Below are 27,800 nucleotides of genomic sequence, written 5' to 3'. Positions count from 1 at the left end.
GCAGAATATGCTCTTGGTGGAGGACTTCAATGTCCATCACCAAGACTGGCTCGGTAGCACCACCACTGACCGAGCTGGCCGGGTCCTAAAGGACAGAGCTGCTAGACTGGGACTGCAGCAGGTGGTGAGGGAACCAACAAGAGGGAAAAACATACTTGACCCCATCCTCACCAGCCTGCCTGCTGCAGGTGCATCTGTCCGTGACAGTATCGGTAGCAGTGACCACCGCACAGTCCTTGTGGAGACAAAGTCCCATCTTCACATTGAGGATGCCCTCCATCATGTTGTGTGGCACTACCACCGTGCTAAATGGGACATACTTCGAACAGATCTAGCAACTCACGACTGGGCATCCATGAGGCGGTGTGGGCCATCAGCAGCAGCAGAATTGTATCAACCACAATCTGCAACTTATGGCCCAGCGTATCCCCCACTCGACCATTACCACCAAACCACGGGATCAACCCTGGCTCAATCAAGAGTGCAGGAGAGCTTGCCGGGAGCAACACCCGACCCACCGAAAATGAGGTGTCGACCTGGTGAAGTTACAACACAGGACTACCTGTTTTTTAAATTGGGTGTTGTTGGCTGGGCCGGCATTTATTGTCCATCCCTAATTGCCCTTGAATGCAGCGTCTCGCTCGGCCATTTCAGAGTCAACCGCATTGCTGTGGGTCTGGAGTCACATGTAGGCCAGACCGGGTCAAGACGACAGATTTCCTTCCCTAAAGGACGTTAATGAACCAGATGGGTTTTTACGTCAATCAGCAATGGTTTCATGATCATCATTAGACTTTAGATTCCAGATTTTTTTATTATATTCAAATTTCACCATCTGCAGAGACGGGATTTGACCCTGTGACCCCAGAGCATTACTCTGGCTCTCTGGATTACTGCTCCAATGACAATGCCACTACGCCATCGGCCCTTGCTTTCTAGGTGGTAGAAGTTTCATGTTTGGAAGGTGTTGTCTGAGGAACCTTGGTGAGTTACTGCGGTGCATCTTGTAGATGGTACACACGGCTGCCACTGTGCGTCGGTGGTGGAGGGAGTGAATGTTTGTGGAAGGGGGGAGCAATCAAGCGGGGCTGCTTTGTCCTGGATGGTGTTGAGCTTCTTGAGTGTTGTTGGTGCTGCGCTCATCCAGGCAAGTGGAGAGTATTCCATCACACTCCTGACTTGTGCCTTGTAGATGGTGGACAGGCTTTGGGAGGGTCAGGAGGTGAGTTACTCGCCGTACGATTCTTCGCCTCTGATATGCTTTTATAATCATAATATTTATATGACTGGTCTAGTTAGATTTCTCATCCATGTTAACACTCCAGAATGTGGGTAGTGAAGAGTCATTGAATGGGTGGAGATGTCGCAGCTGAAGTTCAATGCTGAGAAATAAGAAATGATGCATTTGGATTGGAAGAACATGGCGAGAGAATATAAAATAAAGGATATAAATATGATGGGCAACGGGAGCAAATGGAACCGGGTGTGTCTGTGCATAAATCATTGAAGGTGACAGGACAGGTGGAGAGAGCAGTTAATAAAGCAGAGAGTATTCTGGGGTTTAAAACATGGGCACAGAGTACAGCAGCGAGGAGGTTATTCTGAATTTATACAGACACTAGTTAGACCTCAGCCGGAATATTGTGCACAGTTCTGGGAGCCACGCTGTAGGAAGGATGTGAACACATTGGAGAGAGTGGGGAAGAGGTTTACAAGAATGGTCCAGGGATGAGAATCCTCAGTGATGAGGACAGATTGGAGAGGTTGGACTGTTCTCCTTGTAGAAAAAGCGAAGAGGAGATTTGATCGAGATGTTCAAAATCATGTGGGAGCTGGACAGGGTCGATCGGGAGAAGCTATTCCCATTGGTGGAAGCATCAACAATGAGAGAGCGCAGACTTAAAGTAATTTGTAAAAGAAACAAATGTGTTATGAGGAAAACATTTTTCGCTCAGTGAGTGGATAGAGTCTGGATAGTGCTCCTGTGTGTATGCTGGAGCATTGCAAAAGGACTGTTACTGTGATCGGGAGGATACTGCGAGGCCTGGATAGAGTGGACGTGGAGAGGATGTTTCCACTTGTAGGAAAAACTAGAAGCAGAGGTCACCATCTCAGACTAAAGGGACGATCCTTTAAAACTGAGATGGGGAGGAATTTCTTCAGCCAGAGGGTGGTGAATCTGTGGAACTCTTTGCCGCAGAAGGCTGTGGAGGCCAAATCACGGAGTGTCTTTAAGACAGAGATCGATAGGTTCTTGATTAATAAGGGGATCAGGGGTTATGGGGAGAAGGCAGGAGAATGGGGATGAGAAAAATATCAGCCATGATTGAATGGCGGGGCAGACTCGATGGGCCGAGTGGCCTAATTCTGCTCCTATGTTTTATAATACTAGGGTCTTTTGGATTTTCTTTTTGGAAGTGAAACTTCCAGGAAATGGTGTTTATTTTTTTTCTTTAATGTGACATGGGTTAACTGAGCATCTCACTCGGCCATTTCAGAGTCTTGCATTTATCTGTTTGAAGCTTCAGTCGTGCGAGTCATCTCAGTTTAGCTGGGTTCTATATAAGAGAGAGGTATAAAGCGCACACTCAGTAAGCTTAGCGCACGGTGAAGTCGCGACAGCCCGAGTGAGAGAGAGCCCGAGTGAGGGAGAGCCCGAGTGAGAGACAGCCCTAGTGAGAGACAGCCCGAGTGAGAGAGAGCCCGAGTGAGAGACAGCCCTAGTGAGAGACAGCCCGAGTGAGAGAGAGCCCGAGTGAGAGAGAACCCGAGTGAGAGAGAGCCCAAGTGAGAGAGAGCCCGAGTGAGAGAGAGCCCGAGTGAGAGACAGCCCGAGTGAGGATTGAAACGTGGTCATTTGGAGCAGGGCGGTAATTCGGTGCAGAGTGGGAGGAGGTTCTTTTCCCCTTTCATTTTGTTTTCTTTCTTCTGGCTTTTCAGCAGTGGAGCGGAGGCGAGCGGTTGGACCGACAGCATCTTGGGAAGGTATCCAGGCCTCGCAGTATCCTGTAAGTTTCAATAAGATCCCCCTTCATCCTTTTAAACTCCAACGAGTACAGACCCAGAGTCCTCAACCGCTCCTCATACGGCAATCCAGCGGGTAGACGGTGAATCTGAGGGTTAGACTGGGGAGAAACTGAAGGTTGACGTCATAGGAAGGCTGTTATTAGATTGGCCAAGGGGGGACCTGCTAAATTTGAATCTATTTGGTAAGTAGTGGTGACTGGTCAGTAGTTTTTCTTTTCTTTTCATTTGTCTATATATTTATTTATTTTTCCTTTTGTTTTTTGGAATTGTAGTTGTATAAGTTAACCTAAGATTTAAGACATGGCAGGAAATCCCAGACCCGTGTCATGCTCCTCGTGTGCGATGTGGGAGCTCAGGGACACGTCCACTGCCGCTGGCTCCTTCACGTGCAAGAAGTGTGTCCAGTTGCAGCTCCTGTTAGACCGCTTGCCGGCTCTGAAGCTGCGGATCGATTCACTTTGGAGCATCCGCGATGCTGAGGACGTCGTGGATAGCACGTTTAGCTAGTTGGTCACACCGCAGATAAAGAGTACTGAGGGAGATAGGAAATGGGTGACCATCAGATAGAGGAAGAGTAGGAAGGCAATGCAGGTGTCCCCTGCGGTCATCTCCCTGCAAAACAGGTAGACCAGGTTGAGGAGTTGGTTCGCCAGGTTCATGGCACCGTGGCTGGCTCTGCTGCGCAGGAGGGCAGGAAGCAGAATGGCTGGGCTATAGTGATAGGGGATTCAATCGTAAGGGGAATAGACAGGCGGTTCTGCGGACACAAACGAGACTCCAGGTTGGTATGTTGCCTCCCGGGTGCAAGGGTCAAGGATGTCCCGGAGCGGCTGCAGGACATTCTAAAGGGGGAGGGTGAACAGACAGCTGTCGTGGTGCATATAGGCACCAACTTTATAGGTAAAAAATGGGATGAGGTCCTACAAGCTGAATTTAGGGTTAGGGGATAAACAAAAAAGTAGGAGCTCAAAGATAGTAATCTCGAGATTACTACCAGAGCCATGTACTAGTCAGAGTACGAATGACAGGATAGACAGGATGAATGCGTGACTTGAGAGATGGTGCAGGAGGGAGGGATTCAGATTTTTGGGACATTGGAAGCGGTTCTGAGGGAGGTAGGACCAGTACAAACCGGATGGTCTGCACCTGGGCAGGACTGGAACCGATGTCCTAAGGGGGTTAGGGTTAGGGCTATCATAGAATTTACAATGCAGAAGGAGGCCATTTGGCCAATCGAGTCTGCACCGGCTCTTGGAAAGAGCACCCTATCCAAGGTCAACGCCTCCACCCCATCCCCATAACCCAGTAACCCCTCCTAACCTTTTTGGACACTAAGAGCAATTTATCATGGCCAATCCACCTAACCTGCGCATCTTTGGACTGTGGGAGGAAACCGGAGCACCCGGAGGAAACCCACGCAGACACGGGGAGAACGTGCAGACTCCGCACAGACAGTGACCCAGCGGGGAATCGAACCTGGGACCTCGGAGCTGTGAAGCAACTGTACTAACCAGTGTGCTACCTTGGTTGTTTGCTAGTGCTGTTGGGGAGGGTTTAAACAAATGTGGCAGGAGGATGTGAACCAATGCAGGAAGTCGGAGGATAGTAAAGAGGGGATAGAAACAAAAGTCAGTAAGGAGAAAAGTGGAGGCAGAGAAACAGACTGAACTGCATTTATTTCAATGCAAGAGGCCTGACGGGCAAGGCAGATGATCTTTGGTACATGGTGGGTGCAGGTACATGGGACTGGGATATTATAGCTATTACCGAAACATGGCTAAAGGAGGGGCAGGACTGGCAGCTCAATGTTCCCTGGGTCCAGATGCTACAGGAAAGATAGACCAGGAAATAGGAGAGGAGGGGGAGTTGTGTTTTTGACTAGGGACAGTATCACGCAGTACAGGGAGAGGATATATCCGAGGGTTCGCCCATTGAGTCGATATGGGGAGAACTGAAAAATAAGAAGGGTGAGATCACTTTGATGGGACTGTACTACAGGCCCCCAAATAGTCAGCGGGATATTGACGAGCAAATATGTAAAGAGCTGTCGGGAAAATAGGGTGGTAATAGTTGGGGACTTTAACTTTCCCAACATTAACTGGAACAGACATAGCATTAGGGGTTTGGATGGAGAGAAATTTGTCGAGTGTATTCAGGAAGAATTCCTCATTCAATATGTGGATGGCCCGACGAGAGAGGGGGCAAAACTTCACGTCCTCTTGGGGAATAAGGAAGGACAGGTGATGGAAGTGTTAGTGAGGAATCACTTTGGGACCAATGACCATAATTCCATTAGTTTAAAGATAGCTATGGAGAATGATAGTTCTTGCCCAAAAGTTAAAATTTTAAATTGGGGCAAGGCCAATTTTGATGATATTAGGAACTTTCAAACATTGATTGGGGGAGTGTGTTTACAGCCAAGGCTACAGCTGGTAAGTGGGAATCTTTCAAAAGGGTGTGAACTAGGGTTCAGGGTGAGCACATTCCTCTCAGAGTGAAGGGTAAGGCTGGGAGAAGGAGGGAACCCTGGATGACTCGGGATATTGAGGCCCTGGTCAAAAGGAAGAACATAGAACATAGAACATAGAACAATACAGCGCAGTACAGGCCCTTCGGCCCACGATGTTGCACCGAAACAAAAGCCATCTAACCTACACTATGCCATTATCATCCATATGTTCATCCAATAAACTTTTAAATGCCCTCAATGTTGGCGAGTTCACTACTGTAGCAGGTAGGGCATTCCACGGCCTCACTACTCTTTGCGTAAAGAACCTACCTCTGACCTCTGTCCTATATCTATTACCCCTCAGTTTAAAGTTATGTCCCCTCGTGCCAGCCATATCCATCCGCGGGAGAAGGCTCTCACTGTCCACCCTATCCAACCCCCTGATCATTTTGTATGCCTCTATTAAGTCTCCTCTTAACCTTCTTCTCTCCAACGAAAACAACCTCAAGTCCATCAGCCTTTCCTCATAAGATTTTCCCTCCATACCAGGCAACATCCTGGTAAATCTCCTCTGCACCCGCTCCAAAGCCTCCACGTCCTTCCTATAATGCGGTGACCAGAACTGTACGCAATACTCCAAATGCGGCCGTACCAGAGTTCTGTACAGCTGCAACATGACCTCGCGACTCCGGAACTCAATCCCTCTACCAATAAAGGCCAACACTCCATAGGCCTTCTTCACAACCCTATCAACCTGGGTGGCAACTTTCAGGGATCTATGTACATGGACACCTAGATCCCTCTGCTCATCCACACTTTCAAGAACTTTACCATTAGCCAAATATTCCGCATTCCTGTTATTCCTTCCAAAGTGAATCACCTCACACTTCTCTACATTAAACTCCATTTGCCACCTCTCAGCCCAGCTCTGCAGCTTATCTATATCCCTCTGTAACCTGCTACATCCTTCCACACTATCGACAACGCCACCGACTTTAGTATCGTCTGCAAATTTACTCACCCACCCTTCTGCGCCTTCCTCTAGGTCATTGATAAAAATGACAAACAGCAACGGCCCCAGAACAGATCCTTGTGGTACTCCACTTGTGACTGTACTCCATTCTGAACATTTCCCATCAACCACCACCCTCTGTCTTCTTTCAGCTAGCCAATTTCTGATCCACATCTCTAAATCACCCTCAATCCCCAGCCTCCGTATTTTTTGCAATAGCCTACCGTGGGGAACCTTATCAAACGCTTTGCTGAAATCCATATACACCACATCAACTGCTCTACCCTCGTCTACCTGTTCAGTCACCTTCTCAAAGAACTCAATAAGGTTTGTGAGGCATGACCTACCCTTCACAAAGCCATGCTGACTATCCCTGATCATATTATTCCTATCTAGATGATTATAAATCTTGTCTCTTATAATCCCCTCCAAGACTTTACCCACTACAGACGTGAGTTCACCGATCTATAGTTGCCGGGGTTGTCTCTGCTCCCCTTTTTGAACAAAGGGACCACATTTGCTGTCCTCTAGTCCTCTGGCACTATTCCTGTAGCCAATGATGACATAAAAATCAAAGCCAAAGGTCCAGCAATCTCTTCCCTGGCCTCCCAGAGAATCCTAGGATAAATCCCATCAGGTCCCGGGGACTTATCTATTTTCAGCCTGTCCAGAATTGCCAACACCTCTTCCCTACGTACCTCAATGCCATCTATTCTATTAGCCTGGGGCTCAGCATTCTCCTCCACAACATTATCTTTTTCCTGAGTGAATACTGACGAAAAATATTCATTTAGTATCTCGCCTACCTCTTCAGACTCCACACACAATTTCCCATCCCTGTCCTTGACTGGTCCTACTCTTTCCCTAGTCATTCGCTTATTCCTGACATACCTATAGAAAGCTTTTGGGTTTTCCTTGATCCTTCCTGCCAAATACTTCTCATGTCCCCTCCTTGCTCGTCTTAGCTCTCTCTTTAGATCCTTCCTCGCTACCTTATAACTATCCATCGCCCCAACCGAAACTTCACACTTCATCTTCACATAGGCCTCCTTCTTCCTCTTAACAAGAGATTCCACTTCCTTGGTAAACCACGGTTCCCTCGCTCGACACCTTCCTCCCTGTCTGACCGGTACATACTTATCAAGAACACGCAGTAGCTGATCCTTGAACAAGCCCCACTTATCCAGTGTGCCCAACACTTGCAGCCTACTTCTCCACCTTATCCCCCCCAAGTCACGTCTAATGGCATCATAATTGCCCTTCCCCCAGCTATAACTCTTGCCCTGCGGTGTATACTTATCCCTTTCCATCATTAACGTAAACGTCACCGAAGAAGGAGACACATGGCACGCATCGGCAGCTGGGATCAAGTGGATCCCTTGAAGAATATAGGGCTTGTCGGAGTTGAGTTGAGAGAGAAATCAGGAGGGTAAAAAGGGGACATGAGATTGTTTCGGCAGATACGGCAAAGGAGAATCCAAAGAGCTTTTACAGACACATAACAGGTAAAAGGGTGACTAGGGAGAGGGAGGGGCCTCTTAAGGATAAACAAGGTCATCTGTGTGCAGATCCACAAGGGATGGGAGAGGTCCTAAATTAATATTTCTCGTCAGTATTTACTGTTGAGAAAGACACGGATGTTAGGGAAATTGGGGAAATAAAAAGTGATGTCTTGAGGAGTGTACATATTACAGAGGAGGGCAGCACGGTGGTGCAGTGGATTAGCACTGCTGCCTCACGGCGCCAAGGTCCCAGGTTCAATCTTGGCTCTGGGTCACTGTCCATGTGGAGTTTGCACATTCTCCCTGTGTTTGAGTCTGTTTCGCCCCCACAACCCAAAGATGTGCAGGGTAGGTGGATTGGCCACGCTAAATTGCCCCTTAATTGGAAAAAATAAATTGGGTACTCTAAATTAAAAAATATATATATGACAGAGAAGGAGGTGCTGGAGGTATTAAAGCGCATCAAGGTAGACAAATCCCCGGGACCTGATGAAATGTATCCCAGGATGATGTGGGAGGCGAGGGAGGAAATTGCCGGCCCCCGAGCTGAGATATTTAATCATCGACAGCCACAGGAGAGGTGCCTGACGATTGGAGGGCAGCAAATGTTGTGCCCTTGTTTAAGAAAAGCTGTAGGGATAAGCCTGGGAACTACAGACCGGTTAACCTTACTTCTGTATTGGGTAAGTTGTTGGAAGGTATTCTGAGGGACAGGATCTACAGGCATTTAGACAGGCAAGGACTAATTAGGGACAGTCAGCACGGCTTTGTCAGGGGAAAGTCATGTCTCACCAATTTGATTGAGTTTTTTGAAGGGGTAACCAAGGTAGGTGTACAGAACGCTGTACAGAACTCTGGTACGGCCGCATTTGGAGTATTGCGTACAGTTCTGGTCACCGCATTATCGGAAGGACGTGGAGGCTTTGGAACGGGTGCAGAGGAGATTTACCAGGATGTTGCCTGGTATGGAGGGAAAATCTTATGAGGAAAGGCTGATGGACTTGAGGTTGTTTTCGTTAGAGAGAAGAAGGTTAAGAGGAGACTTAATAGAGGCATACAAAATGATCAGAGGGTTAGATAGGGTGGACAGTGAGAGCCTTCTCCCGCGGATGGAAATGGCTAGCACGAGGGGACATAGCCTTAAACTGAGGGGTAATAGATATAGGACAGAGGTCAGGGGTAGGTTCTTTACGCAAAGAGTAGTGAGGCCGTGGAATGCCCTACCTGCTACAGTAGTGAACTCGCCAACATTAAGGGCATTTAAAAGTTTATTGGATAAACATATGGATGATAATGGCATAGTGTAGGTTAGATGGCTTTTGTTTCGGTGCAACATCGTGGGCCGAAGGGCCTGTACTGCGCTGTATTGTTCTATGTTCTATGTTCTATGTAGGTGAGGGCAGTGCGGTCGACGTTGTCTACATGGTCTTCAGCAAGGCCTTTGAGAAGGTACCACATGGTAGTTTTTTCCAAAAGATTAAATCTCAATGAATCGAGGGTGAGGTAGTCAATTGGATACAAAATGGGCTTGGCGACCGAAGACAAAGGGAGGTTGTGGAGGGTTGTTTTTCAAACTGGAGGCCTGTGACCAGCGGTGTGCCTCAGGGATCGGGGCTGGGTCCACTGTTATTTGTGATATATGTTAATGATTTGGATGATAAAGCAGACCAAGGCAGGCCAGCAGCACGGTTCGATTCCCGTAACAGCCTCCCCGAACAGGCGCCGGAATGTGGCGACTAGGGGCTTTTCACAGTAACTTCATTTGAAGCCTACTTGTGACAATAAGCGATTTTCATTTCATTTCATTTTCAGTAGGAGGCATGGTTAGTAAGTTTGCAGATGACACGAGGATTGGTGGCACAGTGGATAGTGAAGAAGGTTATCTAGGATTGCAACAGGATCTTGACCAATTGGGCCAGTGGGCCGATGAATGGCAGATGGAGTTTAATTTGGATAAATGTGAGGTGATGCATTTTGGTCGATCAAATCGGGGCAGGACCTACTCAGTTAATGGTTGGGAGTTGGGGAGAGTTACAGAACAAAGAGATCTAGGGGTACAGGTTCATCGCTCCTTGAAGGTGGAGTCGCCGGTGGACAGGGTGGTGAAGAAAGCATTCAGCATGCTTGGTTTCATTGGTCAGAATATTGAATACAGGAGTTGGGACGTCTTGTTGAGGTTGTACAAGACATTGGTACGGCCACACTTGGAATACTGTGTTCAGTTCTGGTCACCCTATTATAGGAAGGATATTGTTAAACTAGAAAGAGTGCAGAAAAGATTTACTAGGATGTTGCCGGGACTTGATGGTTTGAGTTATAAGGAGAGGCTGGATAGACTGGGACTTTTTTCCCCACAGCGTAGGAGGCTTAGGGGAGATCTTATAGAGGTCTATAAAATAATGAGGGGCATCGATAAGGTAGATAGTCAACATCTTTTCCCAAAGGTAGAGGAGTCTAGAACTAGAGGGCAGAGGTTTAAGGTGAGAGGGGAGAGATACAGAAGAGACCAGAGGGGACATTTCTTCACACAGAGGGTGGTGAGTGTCTGGAACGAGCTGCCAGAGGCAGTGGTAGAGGCGGATACATTTTTCTCCTTTAAAAAGCAGTTAGCCAGCTACATGGGCAGGGGGGGTATAGAGGGATACGGGGCCAAATGTGGGCAAGTGGACTGGCTTAGTGATAGAAACTGGGCGGCATGGACAAGCCGGGCCGAAGGGCCTGTTTCAGTGCTGTAAACATCTATGGCTCTATGAGTCAACCACATTCCTGTGGGTCTGGAGTTGCATGTAGGCCAGACCGGGTAAGGATGGCAGATTTCCTTCTGGAAGACACTGGCTGTTGTGGGTATGATGCCCATCCAAGGTCCAGGATCACCCTGAATTCTGGCCATTGTGAGCGATGGTGGGATGGACGCCATGGGGTGGGGGGGGTGGGATAGATATTGGTGGGTCAGAAGAAAGAGCAGGGCGTGGCTGTCAGTTGTCCCCCTTCTTCCCAAAGCTGGGTCCCCAATTAGACCCTGAATGCCTCAGGAAGCAATGTAATTTGTGGATGATACTAAAATAGGTGGGAAAGCAGGCAGTGAAGGGGAGATACAGAAGTTGCAGATGGATGTAGATAGGCTCGGAGATTGGGCCAAAATGTGGCAGATGGAGTTTAATGTGGATAAGTGTGAGGTTATCCATTGTGGTTAAAAAAATAGAAAGACAAATTATTATCTAAATGGAAAACAGAATCAAGATGCCCCTAGGCAGAGGGATCTGGGCAGAGGGATCTGGGCAGAGGGAGCTGGGCAGAGGGAGCTGGGCAGAGGGATCTGGGCAGAGGGAGCTGGGCAGAGGGAGCTGGGCAGAGGGAGCTGGGCAGAGGGATCTGGGCAGAGGGAGCTGGGCAGAGGGATCTGGGCAGAGGGATCTGGGCAGAGGGAGCTGGGCAGAGGGATCTGGGCAGAGGGAGCTGGGCAGAGGGATCTGGGCAGAGGGAGCTGGACAGAGGGAGCTGGGCAGAGGGAGCTGGGCAGAGGGATCTGGGCAGAGGGAGCTGGGCAGAGGGAGCTGGGCAGAGGGATCTGGGCAGAGGGATCTGGGCAGAGGGAGCTGGGCAGAGGGAGCTGGGCAGAGGGATCTGGGCAGAGGGAGCTGGGCGGAGGGAGCTGGGCAGAGGGAGCTGGGCAGAGGGATCTGGGCAGAGGGAGCTGGGCGGAGGGAGCTGGGCAGAGGGAGCTGGGCAGAGGGAGCTGGGCAGAGGGATCTGGGCAGAGGGAGCTGGGCAGGGGGATCTGGGCAGAGGGAGCTGGGCAGAGGGAGTTGGGCAGAGGGAGCTGGGCAGAGGGAGCTGGGCAGAGGGAGCTGGGCAGAGGGAGCTGGGCAGGGGGATCGGGCAGAGGGAGCTGGGCAGAGGGAGCTGGGCAGAGGGAGCTGGGCAGAGGGAGCTGGGCAGGGGGATCTGGGCAGAGGGAGCTGGGCAGAGGGAGCTGGGCAGAGGGAGCTGGGCGGAGGGAGCTGGGCAGAGGGAGCTGGGCAGAGGGAGCTGGGCAGAGGGAGCTGGGCAGAGGGAGTTGGGCAGAGGGAGCTGGGCAGAGGGAGCTGGGCAGAGGGAGCTGGGCAGAGGGAGTTGGGCAGAGGGAGCTGGGCAGAGGGATCTGGGCAGAGGGAGCTGGGCAGAGGGAGCTGGGCAGAGGGAGCTGGGCAGAGGGAGCTGGGCAGAGGGAGCTGGGCAGAGGGATCTGGGCAGAGGGAGCTGGGCAGAGGGAGCTGGGCAGAGGGAGCTGGGCAGAGGGAGCTGGGCAGAGGGAGCTGGGCAGGGGGATCGGGCAGAGGGAGCTGGGCAGAGGGAGCTGGGCAGAGGGAGCTGGGCAGAGGGAGCTGGGCAGGGGGATCTGGGCAGAGGGAGCTGGGCAGAGGGATCTGGGCAGAGGGAGCTGGGCGGAGGGAGCTGGGCAGAGGGAGCTGGGCAGAGGGATCTGGGCAGAGGGAGCTGGGCGGAGGGAGCTGGGCAGAGGGAGCTGGGCAGAGGGAGCTGGGCAGAGGGATCTGGGCAGAGGGAGCTGGGCAGGGGGATCTGGGCAGAGGGAGCTGGGCAGAGGGAGTTGGGCAGAGGGAGCTGGGCAGAGGGAGCTGGGCAGAGGGAGCTGGGCAGAGGGAGCTGGGCAGGGGGATCGGGCAGAGGGAGCTGGGCAGAGGGAGCTGGGCAGAGGGAGCTGGGCAGAGGGAGCTGGGCAGGGGGATCTGGGCAGAGGGAGCTGGGCAGAGGGAGCTGGGCAGAGGGAGCTGGGCGGAGGGAGCTGGGCAGAGGGAGCTGGGCAGAGGGAGCTGGGCAGAGGGAGCTGGGCAGAGGGAGTTGGGCAGAGGGAGCTGGGCAGAGGGAGCTGGGCAGAGGGAGCTGGGCAGAGGGAGTTGGGCAGAGGGAGCTGGGCAGAGGGATCTGGGCAGAGGGAGCTGGGCAGAGGGATCTGGGCAGAGGGAGCTGGGCCGAGGGATCTGGGCAGAGGAAGCTGGGCAGAGGGTGCTGGGCCGAGGGATCTGGGCAGAGGGATCTGGGCAGAGGGAGCTGGGCCGAGGGATCTGGGCAGAGGAAGCTGGGCAGAGGGAGCTGGGCAGAGGGAGCTGGGCAGAGGGAGCTGGGCAGAGGGAGCTGGGCAGAGGGAGCTGGGCAGGGGGAGCTGGGCAGAGAGAGCTGGGCAGAGGGAGCTGGGCAGGGGGATCTGGGCAGAGGGAGCTGGGCGGAGGGATCGGGCAGAGGGAGCTGGGCAGAGGGAGCTGGGCAGAGGGAGCTGGGCGGAGGGAGCTGGGCAGAGAGAGCTGGGCAGAGGGAGCTGGGCAGAGGGAGCTGGGCAGGGGGAGCTGGGCAGAGGGAGCTGGGCAGAGGGATCTGGGCAGAGGGAGCTGGGCAGAGGGAGCTGGGCAGAGGGAGCTGGGCAGAGGGAGCTGGGCAGAGGGAGCTGGGCAGAGGGAGCTGGGCAGAGGGAGCTGGGCAGAGGGAGCTGGGTGGGGGGAGCTGGGCAGAGGGAGCTGGGCAGAGGGAGCTGGGCAGAGGGAGCTGGGCAGAGGGAGCTGGGCAGAGGGAGTTGGGCAGAGGGAGCTGGGCAGAGGGAGCTGGGCAGAGGGAGCTGGGCGGAGGGAGCTGGGCAGAGGGAGCTGGGCAGAGGGATCTGGGCAGAGGGAGCTGGGCAGAGGGAGCTGGGCAGAGGGAGCTGGGCAGAGGGAGCTGGGCAGAGGGAGCTGGGCAGAGGGAGCTGGGCAGAGGGAGCGTGCAGAGGGATCTGGGCAGGGGGAGCTGGGCAGAGGGAGCTGGGCAGAGGGAGCTGGGCAGAGGGAGCTGGGCAGAGGGAGCTGGGCAGAGGGAGCTGGGCAGAGGGAGCTGGGCAGAGGGAGCTGGGCAGAGGGAGCTGGGCAGAGGGAGCTGGGCAGAGGGAGCTGGGCAGAGGGAGCTGGGCAGAGGGATCTGGGCAGAGGGAGCTGGGCAGAGGGAGCTGGGCAGAGGGAGCTGGGCAGAGGGAGCTGGGCGGAGGGAGCTGGGCAGAGGGATCTGGGCAGAGGGATCTGGGCAGAGGGAGCTGGGCAGAGGGATCTGGGCAGAGGGAGCTGGGCAGAGGGAGCTGGGCAGAGGGATCTGGGCAGAGGGAGCTGGGCAGAGGGAGCGGGCAGAGGGAGCTGGGCAGAGGGAGCTGGGCGGAGGGAGCTGGGCAGAGGGATCTGGGCAGAGGGATCTGGGCAGAGGGAGCTGGGCAGAGGGATCTGGGCAGAGGGAGCTGGGCAGAGGGAGCTGGGCAGAGGGATCTGGGCAGAGGGAGCTGGGCAGAGGGAGCTGGGCAGAGGGAGCTGGGCAGAGGGAGCTGGGCGGAGGGAGCTGGGCGGAGGGAGCTGGGCAGAGGGAGCTGGGCAGAGGGAGCTGGGCAGAGGGAGCTGGGCAGAGGGAGCGGGCAGAGGGAGCTGGGCAGAGGGAGCTGGGCAGAGGGAGCTGGGCAGAGGGAGCTGGGCAGAGGGAGCTGGGCAGAGGGAGCTGGGCAGAGGGAGCTGGGCAGAGGGAGCTGGGCAGAGGGAGCTGGGCAGAGGGAGCTGGGCAGAGGGAGCTGGGCAGAGGGAGCTGGGCAGAGGGAGCGGGCAGAGGGAGCTGGGCAGAGGGATCTGGGCAGAGGGAGCTGGGCAGAGGGAGCTGGGCAGAGGGAGCTGGGCAGAGGGAGCTGGGCAGAGGGAGCTGGGCAGAGGGAGCTGGGCAGAGGGATCTGGGCAGAGGGATCTGGGCAGAGGGAGCTGGGCAGAGGGAGCTGGGCAGAGGGAGCTGGGCAGAGGGATCTGGGCAGAGGGAGCTGGGCAGAGGGAGCTGGGCAGAGGGAGCTGGGCGGAGGGAGCTGGGCAGAGGGATCTGGGCAGGGGGAGCTGGGCAGAGGGAGCTGGGCAGAGGGAGCTGGGCAGAGGGATCTGGGCAGAGGGAGCTGGGCAGAGGGATCGGGTGTCTTTGTTCATGAATCACAGAAAGTCGGTTTGCAGGTACAGCCTGTAATTAAAAAGGCAAATAGAATGTTAGGACTGGAGTATAAAAGTATGGGGCGGCACGGTAGCACAGTGGTTAGTACCATTGCTTCACAGCAGCAGAGTCCCAGGTTCGATTCCCGGCTTAGGTCACTGTCTGTACGGAGTCTGCATATTCTCCCCATGTCTGCGTAGGTTTCCTCCGGGTGCTCCGGTTTCCTCCCGCAAGTGAGAGTAGCAATGGAGGGATGCTTTTCTGATTGGAGGGCTGTGACCAGTGGTGTTCCACAGGGATCAGTGCTGGGACCTTTGCTCTTTGTAGTATATATAAATGATTTGGAGGAAAATGTAACTGGTCTGATTAGTAAGTTTGCAGACGACACAAAGGTTGGTGGAATTGCGGATAGCGATGAGGACTGTCTGAGGATACAGCAGGATTTAGATTGTCTGGAGACTTGGGCGGAGAGATGGCAGATGGAGTTTAATCCGGACAAATGTGAGGTAATGCATTTTGGAAGGACTAATGCAGGTAGGGAATATACAGTGAATGGTGGAACCCTCAAGAGTATTGAAAGTCAGAGAGATCTCGGAGTACATGTCCACAGGTCACTGAAAGGGGCAACACTGGTGGAGAAGGTAGTCAAGAAGGCATACGGCATGCTTGCCTTCATTGGCCGGGGCATTGAGTATAAGAATTGGCAAGACATGTTGCAGATGTCTCGAACCTTAGTTAGGCCACACTTGGAGTATAGTGTTCAATTCTGGTCGCCACACTACCAGAAGGATGTGGAGGTTTTAGAGAGGGTGCAGAAGAGATTTACCAGAATGTTGCCTGGTATGGACGGCATTAGCTATGAGGAGCGGTTGAATAAACTCGGTTTGTTCTCACTGGAACGACGGAGGTAGAGGGGCGACCTGATAGAGGTCTACAAAATTATGAGGGGCACAGATAGAGTGGATAGTCAGAGGCTTTTCCCCAGGGTAGAGGGGTCAATTACGAGGGGGAATAGGTTTAAGGTGCGAGGGGCAAGGTTGAGAGGAGATGTACGAGGCAAGTTTTTTACGCAGAGGGTAGTGGGTGCCTGGAACTCGCTGCCGGAGGAGGTGGTGGAAGCAGGGACGATAGTGACATTTAAGAGGCATTTGATAAGGTTCCCATGGTAGGCTATTGCAAAAAATACGGAGGCTGGGGATTGAGGGTGATTTAGAGATGTGGATCAGAAATTGGCTAGCTGAAAGAAGACAGAGGGTGGTGGTTGATGGGAAATGTTCAGAATGGAGTACAGTCACAAGTGGAGTACCACAAGGATCTGTTCTGGGGCCGTTGCTGTTTGTCATTTTTATCAATGACCTAGAGGAAGGCGCAGAAGGGTGGGTGAGTAAATTTGCAGACGATACTAAAGTCGGTGGTGTTGTCGATAGTGTGGAAGGATGTAGCAGGTTACAGAGGGATATAGATAAGCTGCAGAGCTGGGCTGAGAGGTGGCAAATGGAGTTTAATGTAGAGAAGTGTGAGGTGATTCACTTTGGAAGGAATAACAGGAATGCGGAATATTTGGCTAATGGTAAAGTTCTTGAAAGTGTGGATGAGCAGAGGGATCTAGGTGTCCATGTACATAGATCCCTGAAAGTTGCCACCCAGGTTGATAGGGTTGTGAAGAAGGCCTATGGAGTGTTGGCCTTTATTGGTAGAGGGATTGAGTTCCGGAGTCGCGAGGTCATGTTGCAGCTGTACAGAACTCTGGTACGGCCGCATTTGGAGTATTGCGTACAGTTCTGATCACCGCATTATAGGAAGGACGTGGAGGCTTTGGAGCGGGTGCAGAGGAGATTAACCAGGATTTTGCCTGGTATGGAGGGAAAATCTTATGAGGAAAGGCTGATGGACTTGAGGTTGTTTTCGTTGGAGAGAAGAAGGTTAAGAGGAGACTTAATAGAGGCATACAAAATGATCAGGGGGTTGGATAGGGTGGACAGTGAGAGCCTTCTCCCGCGGATGGAAATGGCTGGCACGAGGGGACATAGCTTTAAACTGAGGGGTAATAGATATAGGACAGAGGTCAGAGGTAGGTTCTTTACGCAAAGAGTAGTGAGGCCGTGGAATGCCCTACCTGCTACAGTAGTGAACTCGCCAACATTGAGGGCATTTAAAAGTTTATTGGATAAACATATGGATGATAATGGCATAGTGTAGGTTAGATGGCTTTTGTTTCGGTGCAACATCGTGGGCCGAAGGGCCTGTACTGCGCCGTATTGTTCTATGTTCTATGTTCTATGCATGTTGCCAGATACTTGAATAGGATGGGAATAGAGGGATACGGACCCAGGAAGTGTAGAAGATTGTAGTTTAGTCGGGCAGTATGGTCGGCACGGGCTTAGAGGGCCGAGGGGCCTGTTCCTGTGCTGTACATTTCTTTGTTCTTTATTTGTTCTGAAAGACGTGCTTGTTAGGTGAATTGGACATTCTGAATTCTCCCTCAATGTACCCGAACAGGCGCCGGAATGTGGCGACTAGGGGATTTTTACTGTAAATTCAGTGTTAATATAAGCCTACTTATATTATCGAGTCGATTTCGGCGGCGTGAGAGCAGCTGGTTAGTCAGTTTCAGCGGGAGCATTGCGGAAGGAGGGTGCTGGGAGGTAAGTCAACCTTTAAAAGCACTTCTCTTTGCAGGGGCAGGCCAGTCGATTTCGGCGGCGTGAGAGCAGCTGGTTCGTCAGTTTCAGCGGGAGCATTGCGGAAGGAGGGTGCTGGGAGGTAAGTCAACATTTAAAAGCACTTCTCTTTGCAGGGGCAGGCCAGTCGATTTCGGCGGCGTGAGAGCAGCTGGTTAGTCAGTTTCAGCGGGAGCATTGCGGAAGGAGGGTGCTGGGAGGTAAGTCAACCTTTAAAAGCACTTCTCTTTGCAGGGGCAGGCCAGTCGATTTCGGCGGCGTGAGAGCAGCTGGTGAGTGGTGAGTCAGTTTCAGCAGGAGCTGAGACTTTTTCTCTTTTCTTTAAATTAGTTTTTTAGGCGGGATCAGGAAGTCGACCCGCGGACGTCTGGGAAGACCCTCACCAATAAATTCTGGTGGAGAGGAAACCCGAGACACTACACGTGTAGTGTCTCCCACCCGCCCTCCTCCTCTAACCTAATAATAAAACCCATTGGTCTGAGGTAAGTACCATATTTTTATTATATTATTATTATTTTTTATAAAAATTTAATTTAGTTGTTAGCTAGATCTTGGTAGAAAGTTAGAGGAATGGCAGGGAAGGGAGTACAATGTTCCTCCTGCAGGATGTTTGAGGTGAGGGATGCAGTTAGTGTCCCTGCTGATTTTACCTGCAGGAAGTGCTGCCATCTCCAGCTCCTCCAAGACCGAGTTAGGGAACTGGAGCTGGAGTTGGAAGAACTTCGGATCATTCGGGAGGCAGAAGGGGTCATAGATAGCAGCTTCAGGGAATTAGTTACACCAAAGATTGGAGATAGGTGGGTAACTGTAAGAGGGACTGGGAAAAAACAGTCAGTGCAGGGATCCCCTGCGGTCGTTCCCCTGAGAAACAAGTATACCGCTTTGGATACTTGTGGGGGGGACGGCTTACCAGGGGTAAGCCATGGGGTACGGGCCTCTGGCACGGAGTCTGTCCCTGTTGCTCAGAAGGGAAGGGGGGAGAGGAGCAGAGCATTAGTAATTGGGGACTCTATAGTCAGGGGCACAGATAGGAGATTTTGTGGGAGCGTGAGAGACTCACGTTTGGTATGTTGCCTCCCAGGTGCAAGGGTACGTGATGTCTCGGATCGTGTTTTCCGGGTCCTTAGGGGGGAGGGGGAGCAGCCCCAAGTCGTGGTCCACATTGGCACCAACGACATAGGTAGGAAAGGGGACAAGGATGTCAGGCATGCTTTCAGGGAGCTAGGATGGAAGCTCAGAACTAGAACAAACAGAGTTGTTATCTCTGGGTTGTTGCCCGTGCCACGTGATAGTGAGATGAGGAATAGGGAGAGAGAGCATTTAAACACGTGGCTACAGGGATGGTGCAGGCGGGAGGGTTTCAGATTTTTGGATAACTGGGGCTCTTTCTGGGGAAGGTGGGACCTCTACAGACAGGATGGTCTACATCTGAACCTGAGGGGCACAAATATCCTGGGGGGGAGATTTGTTAGTGCTCTTTGGGGGGGTTTAAACTAATGCAGCAGGGGCATGGGAACCTGGATTGTAGTTTTAGGGTAAGGGAGAATGAGAGTATAGAGGTCAGGAGCACAGATTTGACGTCGCAGGAGGGGGCCAGCGTTCAGGTAGGTGGTTTGAAGTGTGTCTACTTCAATGCCAGGAGTATACGAAACAAGGTTGGGGAACTGTCAGCGTGGGTTGGTACCTGGGACTTCGATGTTGTGGCCATTTCGGAGACATGGATAGAGCAGGGACAGGAATGGATGTTGCAGGTTCCGGGGTTTAGGTGTTTTAGTAAGCTCAGAGAAGGAGGCAAAAGAGGGGGAGGTGTGGCGCTGCTAGTCAAGAGCAGTATTACGGTGGCGGAGAGGATGCTAGATGGGGACTCTTCTTCCGAGGTAGTATTGGCTGAAGTTAGAAACAGGAAAGGAGAGGTCACCCTGTTGGGAGTTTTTTATAGGCCTCCTAATAGTTCTAGGGATGTAGAGGAAAGGATGGCGAAGATGATTCTGGATATGAGCTAAAGTAACAGGGTAGTTATTATGGGAGACTTTAACTTTCCAAATATTGACTGGAAAAGATATAGTTCGAGTACAATAGATGGGTCGTTTTTTGTACAGTGTGTGCAGGAGGGTTTCCTGAAACAATATGTTGACAGGCCAACAAGAGGCGAGGCCACGTTGGATTTGGTTTTGGGTAATGAACCAGGCCAGGTGTTGGATTTGGAGGTAGGAGAGCACTTTGGGGACAGTGACCACAATTCGGTGACGTTTACGTTAATGATGGAAAGGGATAAGTATACACCGCAGGGCAAGAGTTATAGCTGGGGGAAGGGCAATTATGATGCCATTAGACGTGACTTGGGGGGGATAAGGTGGAGAAGTAGGCTGCAAGTGTTGGGCACACTGGATAAGTGGGGCTTGTTCAAGGATCAGCTACTGCGTGTTCTTGATAAGTATGTACCGGTCAGACAGGGAGGAAGGCGTCGAGCGAGGGAACCGTGGTTTACCAGGGAAGTGGAATCTCTTGTTAAGAGGAAGAAGGAGGCCTATGTGAAGATGAAGTGTGAAGTTTCGGTTGGGGCGATGGATAGTTACAAGGTAGCGAGGAAGGATCTAAAGAGAGAGCTAAGACGAGCAAGGAGGGGACATGAGAAGTATTTGGCAGGAAGGATCAAGGAAAACCCAAAAGCTTTCTATAGGTATGTCAGGAATAAGCGAATGACTAGGGAAAGAGTAGGACCAGTCAAGGACAGGGATGGGAAATTGTGTGTGGAGTCTGAAGAGATAGGCGAGATACTAAATGAATATTTTTCGTCAGTATTCACTCAGGAAAAAGATAATGTTGTGGAGGAGAATGCTGAGCCCCAGGCTAATAGAATAGATGGCATTGAGGTACGTAGGGAAGAGGTGTTGGCAATTCTGGACAGGCTGAAAATAGATAAGTCCCCGGGACCTGATGGGATTTATCCTAGGATTCTATGGGAGGCCAGGGAAGAGATTGCTGGACCTTTGGCTTTGATTTTTATGTCATCATTGGCTACAGGAATAGTGCCAGAGGACTGGAGGACAGCAAATGTGGTCCCTTTGTTCAAAAAGGGGAGCAGAGACAACCCCGGCAACTATAGACCGGTGAGCCTCACGTCTGTAGTGGGTAAAGTCTTGGAGGGGATTATAAGGGACAAGATTTATAATCATCTAGATAGGAATAATATGATCAGGGATAGTCAGCATGGCTTTGTGAAGGGTAGGTCATGCCTCACAAACCTTATTGAGTTCTTTGAGAAGGTGACTGAACAGGTAGACGAGGGTAGAGCAGTTGATGTGGTGTATATGGATTTCAGCAAAGCGTTTGATAAGGTTCCCCACGGTAGGCTATTGCAAAAAATACGGAGGCTGGGGATTAAGGGTGATTTAGAGATGTGGATCAGAAATTGGCTAGCTGAAAGAAGACAGAGGGTGGTGGTTGATGGGAAATGTTCAGAATGGAGTACAGTCACAAGTGGAGTACCACAAGGATCTGTTCTGGGGCCGTTGCTGTTTGTCATTTTTATCAATGACCTAGAGGAAGGCACAGAAGGGTGGGTGAGTAAATTTGCAGATGATACTAAAGTCGGTGGGGTTGTCGATAGTGTGGAAGGATGTAGCAGGTTACAGAGGGATATAGATAAGCTGCAGAGCTGGGCTGAGAGGTGGCAAATGGAGTTTAATGTAGAGAAGTGTGAGGTGATTCACTTTGGAAGGAATAACAGGAATGCGGAATATTTGGCTAATGGTAAAGTTCTTGAAAGTGTGGCTGAGCAGAGGGATCTAGGTGTCCATGTACATAGATCCCTGAAAGTTGCCACCCAGGTTGATAGGGTTGTGAAGAAGGCCTATGGAGTGTTGGCCTTTATTGGTAGAGGGATTGAGTTCCGGAGTCGGGAGGTCATGTTGCAGCTGTACAGAACTCTGGTCCGGCCGCATTTGGAGTATTGCGTACAGTTCTGGTCACCGCATTATAGGAAGGACGTGGAGGCTTTGGAGCGGGTGCAGAGGAGATTTACCAGGATGTTGCCTGGTATGGAGGGAAAATCTTATGAGGAAAGGCTGACGGACTTGAGGTTGTTTTCGTTGGAGAGAAGAAGGTTAAGAGGAGACTTAATAGAGGCATACAAAATGATCAGGGGGTTGGATAGGGTGGACAGTGAGAGCCTTCTCCCGCGGATGGATATGGCTGGCACGAGGGGACATAACTTTAAACTGAGGGGTAATAGATATAGGACAGAGGTCAGAGGTAGGTTCTTTACGCAAAGAGTAGTGAGGCCGTGGAATGCCCTACCTGCTACAGTAGTGAACTCGCCAACATTGAGGGCATTTAAAAGTTTATTGGATAAACATATGGATGATAATGGCATAGTGTAGGTTAGATGGCTTTTGTTTTGGTGCAACATCGTGGGCCGAAGGGCCTGTACTGCGCTGTATTGTTCTATGTTCTATGTTCTATGTTCTACTTGTGACAATAAAGATTATTAATTATTAATGAAGTGTTGTTGCAATTGTATAGGGTGTTGGTGAGACCACATCTGGAGCATTGTGTCCAATTTTGATCTCCATATTTGAGGAAGAATGTGGCAGTTCAGAGGAGGGTCACCAGATTGATTCCGGGGATGAAAGGGTTGACGGATGAGGAGAGATTAAGCCGTTTGGGTTTATACTCGCTGGAGTTTAGAAGGGTGAGAGGGGGGAACTGATTGAGGTGTATAAAATACTAAATGGGATTAATAAAGTAAACGTAGACCAAATGCTCCCCCTTGTGGAGAAATCTAGAACGAGAGGTCACAGATATAGGTTGAGAGGCGGTAGATTTAGAACTGAGATGAGGAGGAACTATTTCTCGCAGAGGGTGGTGAATTTATCACTGTCTGTGCGGAGTCTGCACTTTATCCCCGTGTGTGCGTGGGTTTCCTCCGGGTGCTCCGGTTTCCTCCCACAGTCCAAAGATGTGCAGGTTAGGTGGATTGCTGTGATAAATTGCCCTTAGTGTCGAAATGGTTAGGTGGGGTTACTGCGTAATGGGGTTAGGGTGGGGACGTGTGCCTAGATAGGATGCTCTTTCAGAGGGTGGGTGCAGACACAATGGGTTGACCACTCCTTCTGCACTGCAGGGGTTCTATGATTCTATGGATGAGCTTGAGATTCTACTGTTTGTAGAGTCTTTTTCTTTATTCATTCCTGGGACGTGGGTGTCGCAGGCTGGGCCAGCATTTATTACCCATCCCTAATTGCCCTTGAGGGGGGTGTTAAGAGTCAACCACATTGCTGAGTCTGGAGTCACAAGTAGACCAGACCGGGTAAGGACGGCAGATTTCCTTTTCTAAAGGGCATTAGTGAACCAGATGGGTTTTTACGACAGTCAACAATGGTTTCATGGTCATCATTAGACTTTTAATTCCAGATTTTTATTGTGTATATATTTCACCATCTGCTGTGGTGGGATTGGAACCCTGGTTCCCAGACCATCACTGGGTTTCTGGATTACTTGTCCAGTGACAATACCACAATGTCGTCGCCACCTTGCCTTGGCAGAGATTGGTCATTGTGATTGGTCAACATCTTTGAATCATGTGATTTGGATGGCCGACGATGAACAAGGTGAACCCTGGTCACTCTCACAATGGAACTGTTTTGTTTGTGTCCATTTATTACATTTCAGAAGCTACAAACTCTTCCTACCTGATCCTGCAAACAATACTCACATCCGCAAACAGACCAAACTTGTCCTTAAATGGGAGGAGGTTTGGGAAAAGTTTTTTAAGGAAGGTAATAAGTTCATCATCATAACCCCACATGATGTCGTTGACAGTCTTTTTGAAGAAAGCAGTCTGATTAAATTCCTTCATCGCAGCGTTGAACATCACCTTCATCAACGGAGAGAATTGCTCAGCCAGGATTCCTGCACCCTAACATTAAAACAAACCACAATGCACAAATAGTAGTTTGAGGTAAACTCACATGACACTGGATTCTAAAGAAAATACAGGAGTTTAAGAAAGCATTGCAGTTTTATGTTGGAGAGGAGAATGTACTTTTCATGCTTGGGTCACTGTCTGTGCGGAGTCTGCACGTTCTCCCCGTGTGTGCGTGGGTTTCCTCCGGGCGCTCCGGTTTCCTCCCACAATCCAAAGATGTGCAGGGTTAGGTGGATTGGCCGTGCTAAATTGCCCTTAGTGTCCAAAAAGATTAGGTAGGGTTACTGGGTTACGGGAATAGGGTGGAGGTGTGGGCTTGGGTAGGGTGCTCTTTCCAAGGGCCGGTGCAGACTCAATGGGCCGAATGGCCTCCTTCAGCACTGTAAATTCTATGAAAAGCAGTACCACAGTGCTGCGACTCCCTGGGCGAGAGAACGGTCAATTCCAACCTCAAAGGCCCCGGAATCCCAACATAAGTGAATTAACCAATAATTTGTACATTTTCCTGAGATTTCTGACCCTCGGCTCCAATGACATCCAGGCACCAGATTTGTAAGTAAAACAGTTTTTAAAAACTATTTATAACAGGAGAAGAGATAAACATGTCATGTAAATAAAGAACAACGGTCTACTTTAAAAAAAAATTGTTCTTGGGATGCGGGCGTCGCTGGGCTGGACCAGCATTTGTTCTCCATCGCAAATTTCCCTTGAACTGAATCACTTTCGAGGCTATTTTAGTGGGGGGCAGTTAAGAGCCGGCCACATCACTGTGGGTCAGGAGTCACGTGTAGGCCAGGCCAGGTAAGGGCGGCAGATCTCCTTCCCTAAAGGACATGAGTGAACCAGATGGATTTTTACACAATCGACAATGGTTTCATGGTCATCATTATACTTTTAAATGGCAGCGGGGTGGCGCAGTGGTTAGCACTGCAGTCTCACGGCGTCGAGGTCCCAGGTTCAATCCCGGCGCTGGGTCACAGTCCGTGTGGAGTTTGCACATTCTCCCTGTGCCTGCGTGGGTTTCGCCCCCACAACCCAAAGATGTGCAGGGTAGGTGGATTGGCCACACTAAATTGCCCCTTAATTGGAAAAAATGAATTGGGTACTCTTAAATTTATAAAAACAAAATCATTAGACTTTTAATTACAGATTTTTATTGAATTCAAATTTCATCTTCTGCCATTGTGGGTTTCGAACACAGGAGCATTATTCTGGGTCTCTGGATTACTAATCCAGTGATAATACCACTACCCCATCGCCTTCCCGACTAATCTGCCTATTCCACAAACTCCGTCCGATCCTCCACCCAGACGCACACAAGACAGACAGATGTCAAGGGGTAAGAAAGGGTCAAAATAGTAGGGATTAAATTGGGAATGAGAGATGAGTATCTTCACTGTTGAGGGTGTGGTTTTTGTGGGTGATGATCTACTCAGGACATGAAGTGTTGCAAACCATCAGTTGGTTTGGATCTTCTAGTATCTGCCTTCAATTAGATCTCATGGGCTGCAGGAATTCCCCTGGAGAGTCACTTTCACTTGTACAGACCTCAACCAGATTGATTCTCAGTCTCACTGAGATAATATTAGAATTCTCTACCTGAGAGTTTACAGCTGGTTCTCCGTCCACACTGCCTTTCTGTCTGGTCTCTGCGGGGTTTCTAGCTGTGGTATGAAGGTATATCAGACTGGGCTTTTCCCAGCCTTTCAAACAGAGGATTAATCTTCGTAGGCCTTGTCACTGCTTGAAGTCTTTCAAACAGAAATTACTTTCACAGGCTTGGATAGAGAGAGTTTTAAGTCACCAGTCCAGCTGATCGAGAGAGTCCAGACCTGCGGCTTGCTGCCTTGGAGGGCTAAACAGAAGTGAATTAAAATGGAGATGGCTTTTTCTTCCAGCCTTCCTTCCAGAAGCTTCTGAAGGGTTCCACCAATCAGAATTGGATAAATCCCAGAATTAAAGTGATTAAAGTGTGTCTGTTTCAATGCAAGAGTATCAGGAATAAATGAGTTAAACTTAAAGCATGGATCAGTATTTGGAACTACGATGTTGTGGCCATTACGGAGACATGGATTTCGCAGGGGCAGGAATGGTTGTTAGATGTTCCCGGGTTTAGATGTTTTCAGATGAATAGGGAGGGAGGTAAAAGAGGAGGGGGAGTGGCACTGTTAATTAGGGAGTGCACCACAGCTGCAGAAAAGGAGATAGTCGAGGAGGGTTTGTCTACTGAGTCAGTCTGGGTGGAAGTCAGAAACAAGAACGGAGCAGTCACTTTATTGGGAGTTTTCTATAGACCCCCCAATAGCAGCAGAGAGATAGAGGAACAGATTGGGCATCAGATCTTGGAAAAGTGCAGAAGTAACAGAGTTGTTGTCATGGGTGACTTCAACTTCCTTAATGTTGACTGGAACCTCCTTAGTGCAAATGGTTTGGATGGAGCAGATTTTGTCAGGTGTGTACAGGAAGGATTCCTGACTCGATATGTAGATAGGCCGACTCGGGGGGAGGCCTTTTGGACTTGGTGCTCGGCAACGAACCAGGCCAGGTGTCAGATGTCTCGGTGGGAGAGCATTTTGGTGACAGTGACCACAACTCCTTGACCTTTACCATAGTCATGGAGAGGGATAGGAACAGACAGTATGGGAAGGTATTTAATTGGGGGGAGGGGAAATTATACTGCTATTAGACAGGAGCTGAGGAGCATAAAGTGGGAACAATTGTTCTTGGGGAAATGCACAACAGTAATGTGGGGGTTGTTTAAGGAGCACTTGCTGCGAGTGCTGGATAGTTTTGTCCCACTGAGACAAGGAAGGAATGGTAAGGTGAAGGAGCCTTGGATGACAAGGACCACTGGAAGCTCTTCCGGGACAGGTGTGACCTGTATAAGAAGGACGGGTGCATCTAAACCGGAGAGGCATAAATATCCTGGCAGCGAGGTTTGCTAGTGTCACACGGGAGGGTTTAAACTAGTATGGCAGGGGGGTGGGCACGGGAGCAATAGGTCAGAAGGTGAGAGCATTGAGGGAGAACTAGGGAATAGGGACAGTGGGGCTCTGAGGCAGAGCAGACAGGGAGAAGTTGCTGAACACAGCGGGTCTGGTGGCCTGAAGTGCATATGTTTTAATGCAAGGAGCATTACGGGTAAGGCAGATGAACTTAGAGCTTGGATTAGTACTTGGAACTATGATGTTGTTGCCATTACAGAGACCTGGTTGAGGGAAGGGCAGGATTGGCAGCTAAAATTCCAGGATTTAGATGTTTCAGGCGGGATAGAGGGAGATGTAAAAGGGGAGGGGGAGTTGCGCTACTTGTTCGGGAGAATATCACAGCTGTACTGCGAGAGGACACCTCAGAGGGCAGTGAGGCTACATGGGTAGAGATCAGGAATAAGAAGGGTGCAGTCACAATGTTGGGGATATACTACAGGTCTCCCAACAGCCAGCGGGAGATACAGGAGCAGATAGGTAGACAGATTTTGGAAAAGAGTAAAAACAACAGGGTTGTGGTGATGGGAGACTTCAACTTCCCCAATATTGACTGGGACTCACTTAGTGCCAGGGGCTTAGGCGGGGCGGAGTTTGTAAGGAGCATCCAGGAGGGCTTCTTAAAACAATATGTAGACAGTCCAACTAGGGAAGGGGCGGTACTGGACCTGGTATTGGGGAATAAGCCCGGCCAGGTGGTAGATGTTTCAGTAGGGGAGCATTTTGGTAACAGTGACCACAATTCAGTAAGTTTTAAAGTACTGGTGGACAAGGATAAGAGTGGTCCGAGGATGAATGTGCTAAATTGGGGGAAGGCTAATTATAACAATATTAGGCGGGAACTGAAGAACATAGATGTTTGAGGGCAAATCAACATCTGACATGTGGGAGGCTTTCAAGTGGCAGTTGAAAGGAATACAGGACCGGCATGTTCCTGTGAGGAAGAAAGATAAATACGGCAATTTTCGGGAACCTTGGATGACGAGTGATATTGTAGGCCTCGTCAAAAAGAAAAAGGAGGCATTTGTCAGGGCTAAAAGGCTGGGAACGGACGACGCCTGCGTGGAATATAAGGAAAGTAGGAAGGAACTTAAGCAAGGAGTCAGGAGGGCTAGAAGGAGTCACGAAAAGTCATTGGCAAATAGGGTTAAGGAAAATCCCAAGGCTTTTTACACGTACATAAAAAGCAAGAGGGTAGCCAGGGAAAGGGTTGGCCCACTGAAGGATAGGCAAGGGAATCTATGTGTGGA

General features: G+C 50.7%; 1 protein-coding gene across 3 annotated transcripts in view; it reads right to left on the bottom strand.

Annotated features, from left to right (window-relative positions):
- Positions 1-27,800, bottom strand: part of scarb1 (scavenger receptor class B, member 1) — a 505,970-nt gene that overhangs the window by 109,309 nt on the left and 368,861 nt on the right. For all 3 annotated transcript variants that reach the window (XM_072509698.1, XM_072509773.1, XM_072510169.1), the window contains one exon: positions 23,354-23,557. In XM_072509698.1, coding sequence (XP_072365799.1) covers positions 23,354-23,557 — 204 coding nt within the window. The remainder of the gene's footprint in view (positions 1-23,353; positions 23,558-27,800) is intronic.

This window comes from Scyliorhinus torazame, chromosome 1 (genome assembly GCF_047496885.1).
Source record: "Scyliorhinus torazame isolate Kashiwa2021f chromosome 1, sScyTor2.1, whole genome shotgun sequence".
Taxonomy (NCBI): domain Eukaryota; kingdom Metazoa; phylum Chordata; class Chondrichthyes; order Carcharhiniformes; family Scyliorhinidae; genus Scyliorhinus; species Scyliorhinus torazame.
The sequence above is the reverse complement of the archived record's forward strand: the minus strand, read 5'-3'. Positions and strand labels throughout refer to the sequence as shown.